The 15,648-nt window shown below is 43.8% G+C and overlaps 1 protein-coding gene across 1 annotated transcript; it reads right to left on the bottom strand.

Annotated features, from left to right (window-relative positions):
* Window positions 1-617: 617 nt before the first annotated feature.
* LOC134195573 (uncharacterized) lies at window positions 618-3,724 on the bottom strand. The gene is made up of 2 exons (XM_062664617.1): window positions 2,285-3,724; window positions 618-2,111 (listed from the first exon to the last, which is right to left on the bottom strand). The coding sequence occupies exon 1, from the start codon at window positions 3,707-3,709 to the stop codon at window positions 2,675-2,677; it is 1,035 nt and encodes a 344-aa protein (XP_062520601.1). The 5' UTR covers window positions 3,710-3,724; the 3' UTR covers window positions 618-2,111; window positions 2,285-2,674.
* Window positions 3,725-15,648: the final 11,924 nt, after the last annotated feature.

The following is a 15,648-nucleotide window of genomic DNA, read 5'->3' on the forward strand; positions in this document are numbered from 1 at the left end:
ATATTTATATATTTATATATTTATATATTTATATATTTATATATTTATATATTTATATATTTATATATTTATGTATTTATATATTTATATATTTATATATTTATATATTTATTGGCGAGCGAAGCGAGCCTCTCTCTTGTCATGTCAATTGAGCTCGAGATATATTTTATTTATATATTTATACAAGCTCCAACGCCCGGCTTCGCCCGGGGGACAACACATGTCAGGTGCTTCTCCTTTCCACTTCATAGTGCCGCAGTTGACACACACGTTTGTCATAGAGCCAATACAACACGGAAGTGGAGAAAAGACAGGTCGCCTTTATAGGTACAGATTATAGCATTAATGATAGACAGACAGACAGACAGACAGACAGTTGTGATGTCTTCCTCTACCCAAATTGTCTATTCCTCTTTACCAACATTGTTATCATGGATTGTACACATCTTTACCTCGCGTCAGGCTAGGCGTCTTCTATGGTGGCCATGCACTTTGTGATGTCCATCCATGTTATCCGGGAGACAGACAGAGTGTTCAGTTTCTTGCTTTTTAGTTGTCATTGTAATGTAGTGTATCGTGCTTTGCTTAATTTGATTTAGCCTGTAATAGTTCTGATTTATGAAAATATAATACCATTGACAGACAGACAGACAGACAGACTGACAGACAGACAGACAGACAGAAAAACAGGTCGCCTTTATAGGTAGAGATTATAGCAGAAAGTATCTAAAAATGCGTTTGATGCTTGGAGAGGCAGAGGGGGTGTAGCCAGGTCACGTACAGTTTGTATAGAGAACCGTTTACTGTCACTAATTAGCCGTGGTGTAAGTGCTTTTACCGTTTAGTAGCAGCCAGACAGAATTCTCATTCATAGTTATATCCCGTACAATTGCCATTTCTAGAGCCCGCTGATTTTTGGATTAACGATTGGTTGAAACCATTTCGACTTGGACGTTGCTGCCGTTGCGAGGAACAGGTGTATCGAACTTGGCATCTATTCGACACGTGTCCAGTTTCAAAAAATCCCGTTGATTGGATTATTGATCCCGTTGAAGCCATTTCGACAGTCCCGTTGCGGAGAACAGGTGTATCGAACCTGGCATCTATAATTTCGACGTGAATCCCGGAACGTGCAAGTCACGTGCAATACTTACCCGGATAATCCGTTCCCCGTATATGACGAATGCCGACTCTCGTCATTTCGACAGTCCCGCTGAACGTCGTCTGTTCGAAGACGTTGCTGGCGTTTCGGGGAACAGGTGCATCAAACACGGCAGCTCCGTATCTAACAAAGTCACGACGCGTACCGACTGTCGTCATTTCGACGGTCCCGCTGAACGTCGTCTCTTCGAAGACGTTGCTGGCGTTTCGGGGAACAGGTGCATCAAACACGGCAGCTCTTCGACGGTCGCAGACTGGCAAACGACTGTGTGCGTATTTTTTCGAGACCCGGATATCAGCAAGAATATCTTCCTTTTCCCGACGTCACCGGCAATAGACGACACGCTCGGCGCGTACCGTCCGACGTCGGGAACGGGCAGTCTAAATTCGGTGGAGACACGATGCGCCGTTCCGGAGATATTCGCGCGCGAGCGGAAGCGAGCGCGATCGGCGGGAAACGGCGTCGTCGTGGGAGAAGTCAGGAAGACGACCGCGGTCTGACTTTCGACCTGAATGAATTCGGCGTGCGCGAGCGAAATTCGGCCGAGATCGGACTCGCCGTCTTCGAGAGACGCTCGTACGTACGGACACACAGACAGACAGACAGACAGACAGACACACAGACACCTCTCCTTTATATATAGACAAGCTCCAATGCCCGGCTTCGCCCGGGGGACAACACCCGGGGGACAACACCCGGGTAATAGTTTAATGACACAAATTATTGATTTGCAGACACTGTTTGCTATTAATGACAGACAGACAGTACAGAAAAACACACAAACAGACAGACAGGTCGCTTTTATAGGTAGAGATTACAGCAGAGAGTATCTAAAAATGCGTTTGATGGTTGGAGAGGCAGAGGGGGTGTAGCCAAGTCACGTACAGTTTGTATAGAGAGATCTTTGTAGATTTCCAAACTCTCTGGTCTAGAGTGTTGGTTATCATCCCTGTGCAAAAAAAAGTTGCAATCACAGCACAAACCAATTACACTAACTTATGCCCTTGTCAGTGCAACCCAAGCCAGACCACGTGGAGGTCAGGGCATATACTGGCTCAAAAAATTGGTTGAGACATGCTCAACCTGGAGCTCTCGCTCCGGTGGTATTTGAACGTTATGTACCTGCTTGATGTCTTCAGCATAGGTCTCTTTGAGAAATTGATGCATCACCAGCTGCTGCAGCCGCCAAAACGGTCTACTTTGTCCTGTTTGTTGCTGTGTGATACATATTGTCTACCTACCTTTTAGTGCATTATTGTAGTGTTTTGTCTGTTTAGTCGTTAGTCATTAATGTTTATCTAATTGACCATGTGTGCATGATTAAAAGCGGTGTCTTGAATGTTCAGTTGGGCTGAATGTACAGCCATGCAAAGGCACAGTCTGAGATGTCATGGAGTGCTTGCACACTCCTATTAACAGTCAACCTCTTCTAAGCTAACCCTGGTTCAGTCGCTGTTGGCCAGCATCATAGGTGATGTTGGGCATGAATGCCTGCAGTGAATATAAAGATGATCATCTTGTCGACAGCACTTCCTGGTACACTACGTTTTTGGTTTTTCCTTCTTTTGCCAAGAAAGTTAGTCCATGTTTGGAGGCAACTCTAGAAATGCCAACATAAAGCTGTCCATGGCTAAAGGATGGCTCGTGTAGATCTAGCCCTGCCACAGCTAAGGTCTGCCCTTGTGCCTTGTTAATAGTCATAGCAAAGCAGACCTTAACTGGAAACTGAAGTCGTTTGAATTCAAATGGTAGTCCAGTATCACTGGGAATTAGTGGTATCTTTGGCAGATACACGTCCTGGGCTTTATGCGGTCCAGTAGCAATAGTTGCTTCCAGACAGTTGTTCATCATTCTCTTTAGTATAAGACGTGTGCCGTTTGCAATCCCAGGAGCCAGATTTCGAACAACCATTAGAGGAATTCCCACCTTTAGAGCCAGTTTATGAGGAGGCATACCAGCAGGTTCCAGGGAGTTAAGAAACTCCGAGGGATAGTGTACTGCATCATCATCTCTGACCGTATCAATTGATTTATAGATCTTTATCTCTCCAGGAAACAGCTGAAGCATCTCCCAGTTAATATCACGAATGGAGACATTGTGTGGTGCGAGAATAGCTCGTTGCATTAGCCATTCGAAGTCTTGGTAGTGATGTTGCAAGTTTGGGTACACTCGCTCTATCAAGGTCTGAGGAGAGTCGGTAACTGTGCCAAGATCTTCTGGAATGAAGATGGTATGACGTCCTTCAACTACCGGTATATGACCGTTCCCAACTCGCAGCAAGAGACTTGCAAACTCAGCAGCGTTGGCGTCACCGTAGAGATAAGCTCTCATGTTAGTTGTCAAAGAATGTGTTTCTACGTGTTGCCATAAATGTGATGACTTGATGCAGGCATCAATTTCATTGGCACGTGTACCTCCTCGAATGACTGGTAATGTCTGACGAAAGTCCCCAGACAGGACAACTAAGATACCGCCAAATGGTCTTGAGGACTGCCTTAGGTCTTGTAATGTGCGATCTAAAGCCTCAAAAGCTAGTTTGTTAGCCATGGTTGCCTCGTCCCAAAATATAACGGCACATTCCTGTAGGAGTGTAGCTTTTGATGAACCTCGCTTGAGGTTGCACATAGGAAGGTCTGTGGTCATGAGATTAAGCGGTATCTTGAATGTTGAATGTGCTGTCTTCCCATTTGATAGTAGCTGTGCCGCAATGCCACTGCTGGCGACAGCAAGGGCGACAAATCCTCTTGATCTGAGGCGTGCCAGGGAAAGGTTAATCAGGTAGGTTTTACCTGTGCCACCTGGGGCATCAATAAAAATAATCCCTCCTTGCCCATGGTCCACCATATCTGTAATGCGAAGGTCAATGTTGCGTTGGTCAATCGTCAAATTCGTTTCATTTTCGTCTACAAATTGTTGCAGTGCTTCTCTGTCATAAGATTTTTCTCTAAGTAGGTCAACTGTCAGTCTGTCTTCATGTCCCCTGTTTACAGGCGGCAGTCCGTACTCTTCAAGTTTCTGTCCACTCATCTGCTGTACTAATTCCTGTAGTCGAAAGAGACACTCGTTGTACATATCATCACTATAGTCCATGTCAGGCTGTCGAGCTTCCCTCCTACACTGATGCAGTATGTCATCAGTCATATCATTTCGATATGCAGACCATATGGCAAGAGGGTCAGCAACATCACACGTGGTCAATATAACAGCAAACAGAGCACGTAGTGTAGATGCTCCGGCTCGCATGGCTGCCTCTTGCATGGCCATGGCCCAATGCAAGTCTTCTTCCAACAAACCCATGCAGTTACATGCTTCGCGAAAAGTCTGGCACTTTCGTGCATCAATCGTAAGCAAGTCATCAAAAGAGCAAGGTCCCCGCTTATGGTGAAGCAGAAGGCGTAAAAAGAAGCATTCCTGTTGCTTAGGATGCACGGCGTACACTCGACCAATGACCTCACTTTTTTTAAATGAAGTTATTTGACCATCACTGTAAACAGCTGTGCCAAGCCTTCGAGGGTTCCACGTTTTGGTGCCTGAATGAAATGTGAAGTACTCGGGCACATTTACATAAAGCAAATTTTGAACAAACCTCTGGTCGGGCGTAGCAAGCTGGTCAAGATCTGGACGATACCGAGCGCAGAGATCAAAAAAAGCTGTCAACGTGGTTTTAGGTGGACGTTGAGCAAGAGCAACAGCATTTTGATCATTGTAAACAACCCTCTGCCCATTTAGTAGGTGGACATGAAGGTTTGTCACTGCTGGATGACGATCGTGAATGGTAAAGTTCAGTATTCTCCTGTTTGATGAGTTCCTTTCTTTTTAGGTTAAAGACACGTGCAATTAGGTCTGGACGATGTTGTGCTGTCTGCATGGGCAGCAGTTCATCAGTGATTTCTTTCCAGCCGGGATTGCACGTCATTGTGATAAAAAGAGAAGGCCTACCAAACTTTCTAACATAGCACATGGCATCCTGTGTACGTTCATGCATGTACCGTGGTCCTCCAGTATAGGAGCTAGGTAAGATCACCGTCTTACCGATGTTTGTTGGATCTCCATCACTTGCCAGAAGTGCATCTCTCAACTCACCATATTGTTCAGCTCGAAGTTTTGTTTGCTCTCGCCGAAGGAAGCACAGCCGTTCGGTCTCTATTTTGGCGTACATGTCAACAACATATTGTTGCATCAGTCTCTGACACCGTAGCAAGATGTTAAAGTCTGCACCACCTCGCATCATCAGTCGATACGCATAATGTTTCATCGCAGATACTTTGTACTGGTTTGGGACTGGTTGGTCAGGAAAATAGTATCCATCATCTCCATGTGGAAGTATGAGAGGATACTGCAAAGCATCATAGCTGCGATGAGTTTCAGCTATTCTTGTAAGGCTGCCATCAGACTTACGAAGGACAATGTCTCTCTTTCCATGTTCTTCTGTGACCATAAGCACAGCTACCTCATCACACATTGGAGCATTAAACCGCCCTCTGTGTTCTCTAGGAGGCCTCTTGTCAGCATGAATCACAACCTTGTACTGCTGATCATATTCACGGAGAACGTCTTTGGCTAATTTAAAACTCTGCACATACCTATTGATGGCATGAAGCATGTTTTGTAAACCCTCAATGATATTTATCCTCAAACCAGGAACAATGCCTTGTCTTACTTGTATCTCTCTCTCCACATCACCCAAAAAGTAGATTTGAGCAAATTTGGATTCTTCATTAGGCAAAGGGCACAGGCTTCCAATGAGGTGGTACACTTGACCTTGCACTTTGAAGCAAGGATTCCATCCATGTGTTTCCTTAATTTCATTGCAACCCATTGATGTCATCTGAAAAGCTGAATTGTACTTGCGAATATTTGTAAGGAAATGCCTAGACGTTTCTGAGTCACCTAGAAGCAATGATTTTAGCAAGACAGGTGGATCTTGCAGAGTTGCCAGTTTCACTTTTCCGCTACTGCAACACATGCCAGGTGCTTCTCCTTTCCACTTCATAGCGCCGCAGTTGACACACACGTTTGTCATAGAGCCAATACAACACGGAAGTGGAGGTTGTGCTGCATCATAGTTCAGAGCTGGTGGAATATTCGGTTGCTGTCGCACTCTTCTTGCAGTATGTCTTTCTCGATCACTGTGAAGTCGTCGCTGTCTAGCTAGCTCATCTTCCGCTGCACGCGCTGCAGCAGTTCTGTTGCAGTGGGCGGCCAATCGTTCTTGTCTGGCTAGCTCATCTTCCGCTGCACGCGCTGCAGCGGTTCTGTTGCAGTGGGCGGCCAATCGTTCTTGTCTGGCTAGCTCATCTTCCGCTGCACGCGCTGCAGCAGTTCTGTTGCAGTCGGAGGCCAATCGCTCGTGTCTGGCTAGCTCATCTTCCGCTGTACGCGCTGCAGCAGTTCTGTTGCAGTCGGCGGCCAATCGTTCTTGTCTGGCTAGCTCATCTTCCGCTGCACGCACTGCAGCAGTTCTGTTGCAGTCGGCGGCTAATCGTTCTTGTCTGGTTAGCTGATCTTCCGCTGCACGCGCTGCAGCAGTTCTGTTGCAGTCGGCGGCCAATCGTTCTTGTCTGGCTAGCTCATCTTCCGCTGCACGCGCTGCAGCAGTTCTGTTGCGGTCGGCGGCCAATCGTTCTTGTCTGGCTACAGTGTGTTCATCTACGCGAGTTCTAGCAGTGGTATCACGATTAATCTGAAGTCGTCGCTGTCTGTCTAACTCGTTTTCGTTCGCGCGAGCCGTAGCGCTTCTGTGTCTGTCGCTGTCTAGTCGCCATTGTCTAGATGCCTCACCTTGCTCAGCACGCGCTCTCGCCACTCTATCTCTACCGGAGTCCAAACGTTGCCGTCTCGCTACTTCGTCTTCTTCTAAACGTCTCCGTTTTTGACTGGCTGCAGCTGCCGATGAAAAAACTGTCTTTCGTCTCTTCGGAGGCATTGTAAAAACGACGCAAAATGTCGCGTATACACTTGCAAATCCTATATTGCGCAGCTAGTAGACTGTAATGTTTTGGCGACAGTAGAGTGTAATGTTTTGTCAGTAACCGTTTACTGTCACTAATTAGCCGTGGTGTTAGTTCACTAAAGGCATATCAAGTGCGTTGACATCTGTGACGTTTGCTATTAATTAAGATAACGTAAGATTATCGGCAGTGCGAAAGATCCTGTACAGACATCGGCACTTCTCTCCGCTGCAGGGAGTGCATACTGTCCGATGTCAGGAACGGGCCGGTAAATTCGGTGTAGATACGTAGTGATTAGTTGAAGTCACGTGCAATACTTACGCGGATAATCCGTTCCCCGTATACAACGAATGCCGACTCGCGTCATTTCGACAGTCCCGCTGAACGTCGTCTCTTCGAAGACGTTGCTGGCGTTTCGGGGAACAGGTGCATCAAACACGGCAGCTCTTCAACGGTCGTATCTAACGAAGTCACGACGCGTACCGACTGTCGTCATTTCGACGGTCCCGCTGAACGTCGTCTCTTCGAAGACGTTGCTGGCGTTTCGGGGAACAGGTGCATCAAACACGGCAGCTCCTCGACGGTCGCAGACTGGCAAACGACTGTGTGCGTATTTTTTCGAGACCCGGATATCAGCAAGAATATCTTCCTTTTCCCGACGTCGCCGGCAATAGACGACACGCTCGGCGCGTACCGTCCGACGTCGGGAACGGGCAGTCTAAATTCGGTGGAGACACGATGCGCCGTTCCGGAGATATTCGCGCGCGAGCGGAAGCGAGCGCGATCGGCGGGAAACGGCGTCGTCGTGGGAGAAGTCAGGAAGACGACCGCGGTCTGACTTTCGAGCTGAATGAATTCGGCGTGCGCGAGCGAAATTCGGCCGAGATCGGACTCGCCGTCTTCGAGAGACGCTCGTACGTACGGGCACACAGACAGACAGACAGACAGACAGACACACAGACACCTCTCCTTTATATATAGAGACAAGCTCCAATGCCCGGCTTCGCCCGGGGGACAACCCATGCCAGGTGCTTCTCCTTTGCACTTCAAGACGTTGTTGCCCTTGCGAGGAACAGGTGTATCGATCTGGCATCTATTGGACACGAATCCCGTTCGGAAATCTATCAGAGCAGAACTGGAAGTCATATAATTGCTGTATAGTGTTGGTTATTATCCCTGTGCAAAAAATGTTCCAATCACAGCACAAACCAATTACACTAACTTATGCCCTTGTCAGCGCAACCCAAGCCAGACCACGTGGAGGTCAGGGCATATACTGGCTCAAAAAATTGGTTGAGACATGCTCAACCTGGAGCCCTCGCTCCGGTGGTATTTGAAGGTTATGTACCTGCTTGATGTCTTCAGCATAGGTCTCTTTGAGAAATTGATGCATCACCAGCTGCTGCAGCCACCAAAACAGTCTACTTTGTCCTGTTTGTTGCTGTGTGATACATATTGTCTACCTACCTTTTAGTGCATTATTGTAGTGTTTTGTCTGTTTAGTCGTTAGTCATTAATGTTTATCTAATTGACCATGTGTGCATGATCAAAAGCGGTGTCTTGAATGTTCAGTTGGGCTGAACTTACAGCCATGCAAAGCCACAGTCTGAGATGTCATGGAGTGCTTGGACACTCCTATTAACATTCAAATGGTAGTCCAGTATCACTGGGAATTAGTGGTATCTTTGGCAGATACACGTCCTGGCCTTTATGTGGTCCAGTAGCAATAGTTGCTTCCAGACAGTTGTTCATCATTCTCTTTAGTATAAGACGTGTGCCGTTTGCAATCCCAGGAGCCAGATTTCGAACAACCATTAGAGGAATTCCCACCTTTAGAGCCAGTTTATGAGGAGGCATACCAGCAGGTTCCAGGGAGTTAAGAAACTCCGAGGGATAGTGTACTGCATCATCATCTCTGACCGTGTCAATTGATTTATAGATCTTTATCTCTCCAGGAAACTGCTGAAACATCTCCCAGTTAATATCACGAATGGAGACATTGTGTGGTGCGAGAATAGCTCGTTGCATTAGCCATTCGAAGTCTTGGTAGTGATGTTGCAAGTTTGGGTACACTCGCTCTATCAAGGTCTGAGAAGAGTCGGTAACTGTGCCAAGATCTTCTGGAATGAAGATGGTATGACGTCCTTCAAGTACCGGTATATGACCGTTCCCAACTCGCAGCAAGAGACTTGCAAACTCAGCAGCGTTGGCGTCACCGTAGAGATAAGCTCTCTGTCATAAGATTTTTCTCTAAGTAGGTCAACTGTCAGTCTGTCTTCATGTCCCCTGTTTACAGGCGGCAGTCCGTACTCTTCAAGTTTCTGTCCACTCATCTGCTGTACTAATTCCTGTAGTCGAAAGATACACTCGTTGTACATATCATCAGTATAGTCCATGTCAGGCTGTCGAGCTTCCCTCGTAGACTGATGCAGTATGTCATCAGTCATATCATTTCGATATGCAGACCATATGGCAAGAGGGTCAGCAACATCACACGTGGTCAATATAACAGCAAACAGAGCACGTAGTGTAGATGCTCCGGCTCGCATGGCTGCCTCTTGCATGGCCATGGCCCAATGCAAGTCTTCTTCCAACAAACCCATGCAGTTACATGCTTCGCGAAAAGTCTGGCACTTTCGTGCATCAATCGTAAGCAAGTCATCAAAAGAGCAAGGTCCCCGCTTATGGTGAAGCAGAAGGCGTAAAAAGAAGCATTCCTGTTGCTTAGGATGCACGGCGTACACTCGACCAATGACCTCACTTTTTTTAAATGAAGTTATTTGACCATCACTGTAAACAGCTGTGCCAAGCCTTCGAGGGTTCCAGGTTTTGGTGCCTGAATGAAATGTAAAGTACTCGGGCACATTTACATAAAGCAAATTTTGAACAAACCTCTGGTCGGGCGTACTGGCTGCAGCTGCCGATGAAAACACTGTCTTTCGTCTCTTCGGAGGCATTGTAAAAACGACGAAAAATGTCGCGTATACACTTGCAAATCCTATATTGCGCAGCTAGTAGACTGTAATGTTTTGGCGACTGTAGAGTGTAATGTTTTGTCAGTAACCGTTTACTGTCACTAATTAGCCGTGGTGTTAGTTCACTAAAGGCATATCAAGTGCGTTGACATCTGTGACGTTTGCTATTAATTAAGATAACGTAAGATTAGCGGCAGTGCGAAAGATCCTGTACAGACATCGGCACTTCTCTCCGCTGCAGGGAGTGCATACTGTCCGATGTCAGAAACGGGTCGGTAAATTCGGTGTAGATACGTAGTGATTAGTTGAAGTCACGTGCAATACTTACCCGGATAATCCGTTCCCCGTATACAACGAATGCCGACTCGCGTCATTTCGACAGTCCCGCTGAACGTCGTCTGTTCGAAGACGTTGCTGGCGTTTCGGGGAACAGGTGCATCAAACACGGCAGCTCTTCGACGGTCGCAGACTGGCAAACGACTGTGTGCGTATTTTTTCGAGACCCGGATATCAGCAAGAATATCTTCCTTTTTCCGATGTCGCCGGCAATAGACGACACGCTCGGCGCGTACCGTCCGACGTCGGGAACGGGCAGTCTAAATTCGGTGGAGACACGATGCGCCGTTCCGGAGATATTCGCGCGCGAGCGGAAGCGAGCGCGATCGGCGGGAAACGGTGTCGTCGTGGGAGAAGTCAGGAAGACGACCGCGGTCTGACTTTCGACCTGAATGAATTCGGCGTGCGCGAGCGAAATTCGGCCGAGATCGGACTCGCCGTCTTCGAGAGACGCTCGTACGTACGGGCACACAGACAGACAGACACACAGACACCTCTCCTTTATATATATAGATATTTATATATTTATATATTTATATATTTATATATTTATATATTTATTTTTTTTTTTTTATGCGTACATATATATATATATATATATATATATATATATATATATATATATATTTATTTATTTCTTACACACCTACTCACATACAGGGAAGTCCCAACTAAGGACTTCAGCTACTTCCGCAAGTATGCGGCTAGATATCATTCTAGCGTTATAAATCCATAATCTAACAGAAAGCTGCTCTAGCAAATTCTTTAAAGCCTTCCATTTATATATTTATATATTTATATATTTATATATTTATATATTTATATATTTATATATTTATATATTTATATATTTATATATTTATATATTTATATATTTATATATTTATATATTTATATATTTATATATTTATATATTTATATATTTATATATTTATATATTTATATATTTATATATTTATATATTTATATATTTATATATTTATATATTTATATATTTATATATTTATATATTTATATATTTATATATTTATATATTTATGTATTTATATATTTATATATTTATATATTTATATATTTATATATTTATATATTTATATATTTATATATTTATATATTTATATATTTATATATTTATATATTTATATATTTATATATTTATATATTTATATATTTATATATTTATATATTTATATATTTATATATTTATATATTTATATATTTATATATTTATATATTTATATATTTATATATTTATATATTTATATATTTATATATTTATATATTTATATATTTATATATTTATATATTTATATATTTATATATTTATATATTTATATATTTATATATTTATGTATTTATATATTTATATATTTATATATTTATATATTTATATATTTATATATTTATATGCGTACGTCAGCACTTGTCATATAGATTTACGGCAAAACAGAAAGACGGATCGACAAAACGACGATGCCAGATGAATGCAATTTTGACTCCGTAACATATGCGCTAAAAATTGAAGCAAGGGACCCTTTTCGAGGGGTCGACTCAATTTAATTTCTTGGCGAGAAGAGTGAAACGACTCTCGATTTTGCTCCCTTGCGCGACTAAAGAGAAAAAGAGACTGATACGTGACAAATGGAATGGAAAGATAAAGCTAAAAGAAGAGAAGTCTGTTTTTTGAGTTTCCGCTCGTTACTTTGATAGAAATTATTGCTACGCAACCATTGTCACGTGACTATGCGATTATTGTTACGCAATTATCTCAGTAAACGAGTGAGACGATTAAAGCGTGAACGAAGAATTGAAGACAACTATAGTATTTGGCGTTCAATTATCCGAACTCGGCGTTCAGTTAACGAATTCAGGCAAGCAATTATCTGAATTGGGCGTTCAGTTATCAGATTCAGGCATTCAATTATCTGACTTTAAATTATCCGATGTTCTGTTTTAATTAGAAGTAGTAAATATAGAAATAATTATTTTAGTCGCACATTCCTTTCATGACGTCTTTCTATAGTGCTCACTCACGTTTCAGCTGAACAATAAATAATTGATTCAAGAAAGGTGGGAAGGCGAAGTAGTGAAATTCGAGCTCTTGATTAGCAAAAAACCCGCTACAATGCATGATGGACTGTTGAATGGTATTATGCACGCAGGACGCGCAGTTTACAGAGTATGCGGATTACACTCGATTGACGGAGCAAGGCGTTGTTGTAGGCTTCCTAGATATGTAGATTTAGTTCGCTCCCAACAGCTTAGTTAGATCTTCGCGAAAACGTGGGACATCAAGATTTGTGCAAAGGAAATTATCGTACAACACACACTAAAAATTCACGCTAAAGTCAAGATTAATTACAAATTATTGCGTCTATACAGCTGATGAATGATGATATTTGAGCAGCTGCCCAACCGCAGACTGTGTAAGTCATTCAATTTTCCATGATATTGCGCAACAGCCGTAAGCAACGGATAATTGAATGCCTGAATCGGATAATTGAATGCCGAGTTCGGATAATTGAACGAAAAATACCATAAAAAAGCAACTGAAAGTCTGTTTCCTGAGTTCCCGCGTTTGTTTGACAAAAACTGTTGCTACGTAACGCAACCATTGTTACGCGAATAGGTAGAGACAGAACCCCATCGCTCGCCAAACACAATGCTAACCGAGCATTTACTAGTCTACTGCATTTGTAACACTGACACCTACAGTTGCAACATAGATGTGCAACGTACGCTTTCCAAAGTGTAGTTTGACAAAGACATTCTAGACAATAAAGCTCTAGATGAACAGTAAACTATAAATTGCACCACACATGCTACTTAGAGATTCTTATTCACGCATCTGTTCTCAAATAAAGGGGCCGAGATTATGTCCCGTACGAAGACACCTTTCTCACTGACCTGAGACAGTAAACATAGAAGATACAAAACTGGCTATTCAATGGCAGAAACCCGAAATGCTAACCTTTCAATAAACATAACCATCGTCTCAATCCGTATTGTAGAAAAGCGATGAGAGCGACTGACCGAGATATGATCCCGGATGTTCGAGTATTTGTCCCTCAGAATTCACGTTCTGCCGTAGCTACATCACGATGAACGTTGACTTCACCCGGTAGGTATAGTAGCTAGAGGCGAGGACTATTATGTTAGCCAAGAAGAACGCCTCAAATCTTCGTCTGAAAGGGAGAAATCACTCGAGATCAGGTAACCGAGATTATGTTCCTTGAGTCATCCGTCTTCCTCGTTGTCTGCAAGAGCAGACGTTGACAAGACAAAACCAACAATTTGATAAAAGAAAGCCCTAGGATGAGCCTATCGATAGAGATGACTTACGTCTCAAACGGAGTTGTAGAAACGAAATGGCAGGCACTGACCGAGATGTGATACTCTGTGACCGAGAATAGGTGCGATTGGTTTTCAAGTTCTAGAGCAGCGACGTTACGTCGATTGTTGATGTAACCTGCTCTACCTAGTTGCTATCCAGTAGGACTATGACGCTAGCATAGCAGCTGAGGTACGCCACGGCTATTTTGTAGAGAACGAGTGACCGAGACTAGGAAATGACCGAGATTAGGAAATGACCGAGATTAGATCCGGGACTCTATTACATACTTTTTGCTACTCTACTACTACTAGAGTATTTCACGTTGGCTTTGCCTATTCTAGAACTGTCTACACAGCGGCGTTGTTCTAGCATATGCACCATGCCACGTTGAAAAGGGAATGACGCAACTTCCGTGACAGATATTTAATGACGCAACTTCCGTGAGAGTTGACCTAGGGAACCACCCAAGTGGAGTCCTGAAGAGGGGTCCTTGGCGAGGCGAGTCCGTTCCCATTGAATCACAATATTGACGCTCAGCAGCTAACTCTCAGCTGAGCGTCAACATCAAAGACGGTGGCGTAGAAACATGCCCTCTCGCGTCGTCGTGCCCAGTTCCTATTTAGCACGACAACTGATCGTAATTCACATACGGGAACCGGGCACGAGAGGGTCTGATACGAGGCTACCGGGAGGGATGTAAATGCGTGCACCCAAACGTCTAAACAGCGTTTCCGCATTTCTGCCCATGACAGAGAAACGGAATCACAAAAATGGTCTAAAATGAGACTCTTTTTGTAAATCTGTGTTGATCAGGAAGTCGGAATTGCAGCTTTACAGAAAAACAGACAAGCGAATTGCCGAACGGCACTCTACGGTACCAAAGCGTCCAAACAGCGTTTTTGCATTTCTGCTGAAGACAGAAAAGCGGAATTATAAAAAATGATTTAATAATTAAAATCAGACACTTTTTGCAAATGTGTGTTTGTCAAATAGTCGGAATTGCAAATTTACAAAAATTTATAAAAGCGGATTTGCAGAACGGCGCTCAAGGGTACCCAAACGGCCAAATGGCGTTTCTGTGTTTCTGCCAATGACAGAAAAGTGGAATCGCAGATACTTGCGCTGAACGATAAGTCCGAATTGTGGATTTGGAAACGCAGACTGGCAGAACGCCGCTTCAGGGTACTCAAACGGCCAATCGACGTTTCAACCATAAAGTACAAAAAACATGCCTGTGGCAAACATTCTTCTAGAGGTGCGAGAAGCTTGTGCCATGAAGTGTGACTACCGCCTTTTAGTTAACTTTACTAATCTAGTGGAGCATACTGGTGGCCAACATTCTTTTTCAGTTCTGTTACTTCCATCATGGACAGTGTGCCTGTTGAACTTGTCCGAGATCTAGTACAAAATAGGAAATGTACTCACAAGGAAGTTCATGATGAACTTCGTAGATTGTATCCTGGCAAGAAGGGGTTGTCTGAGCGGAGTGTTAGACGCTTCTGCTCACAGAACAGTATTCAACGTTTCCTAGACGACAAAGCGGTAGCAGAAGTTGTTTCGACCACGGTGTCACAGCAAAATTTTGTCCTTATTCAATGTATTTACGTTCAAATCTGTATATCTTACATATTACAGGTTGGTCATACTTACGGTCGGAAAATGATGAAAGGCTCCTTGGCAGCACAAGGGATCGTAGTGTCACAGCGGCGTGTAGCTTCAGCCATGCGTCAGGTAGCTCCTCATTCCTACTACCAACGACGCCAGAGAACAGCAGAGCAAGTCAATCCCATACGATATCATGCTCGCTACTTTGGTCACAAGATTCACACTGATCAAAACGAAGAGTTGGTCATGTACGGTGTGACGTACGTTCTTTGTCGGGATGGCTAC

This window comes from Corticium candelabrum, chromosome 20 (assembly GCF_963422355.1).
Source record: "Corticium candelabrum chromosome 20, ooCorCand1.1, whole genome shotgun sequence".
In the NCBI taxonomy this organism is placed as follows: Eukaryota; Metazoa; Porifera; class Homoscleromorpha; order Homosclerophorida; family Plakinidae; genus Corticium; species Corticium candelabrum.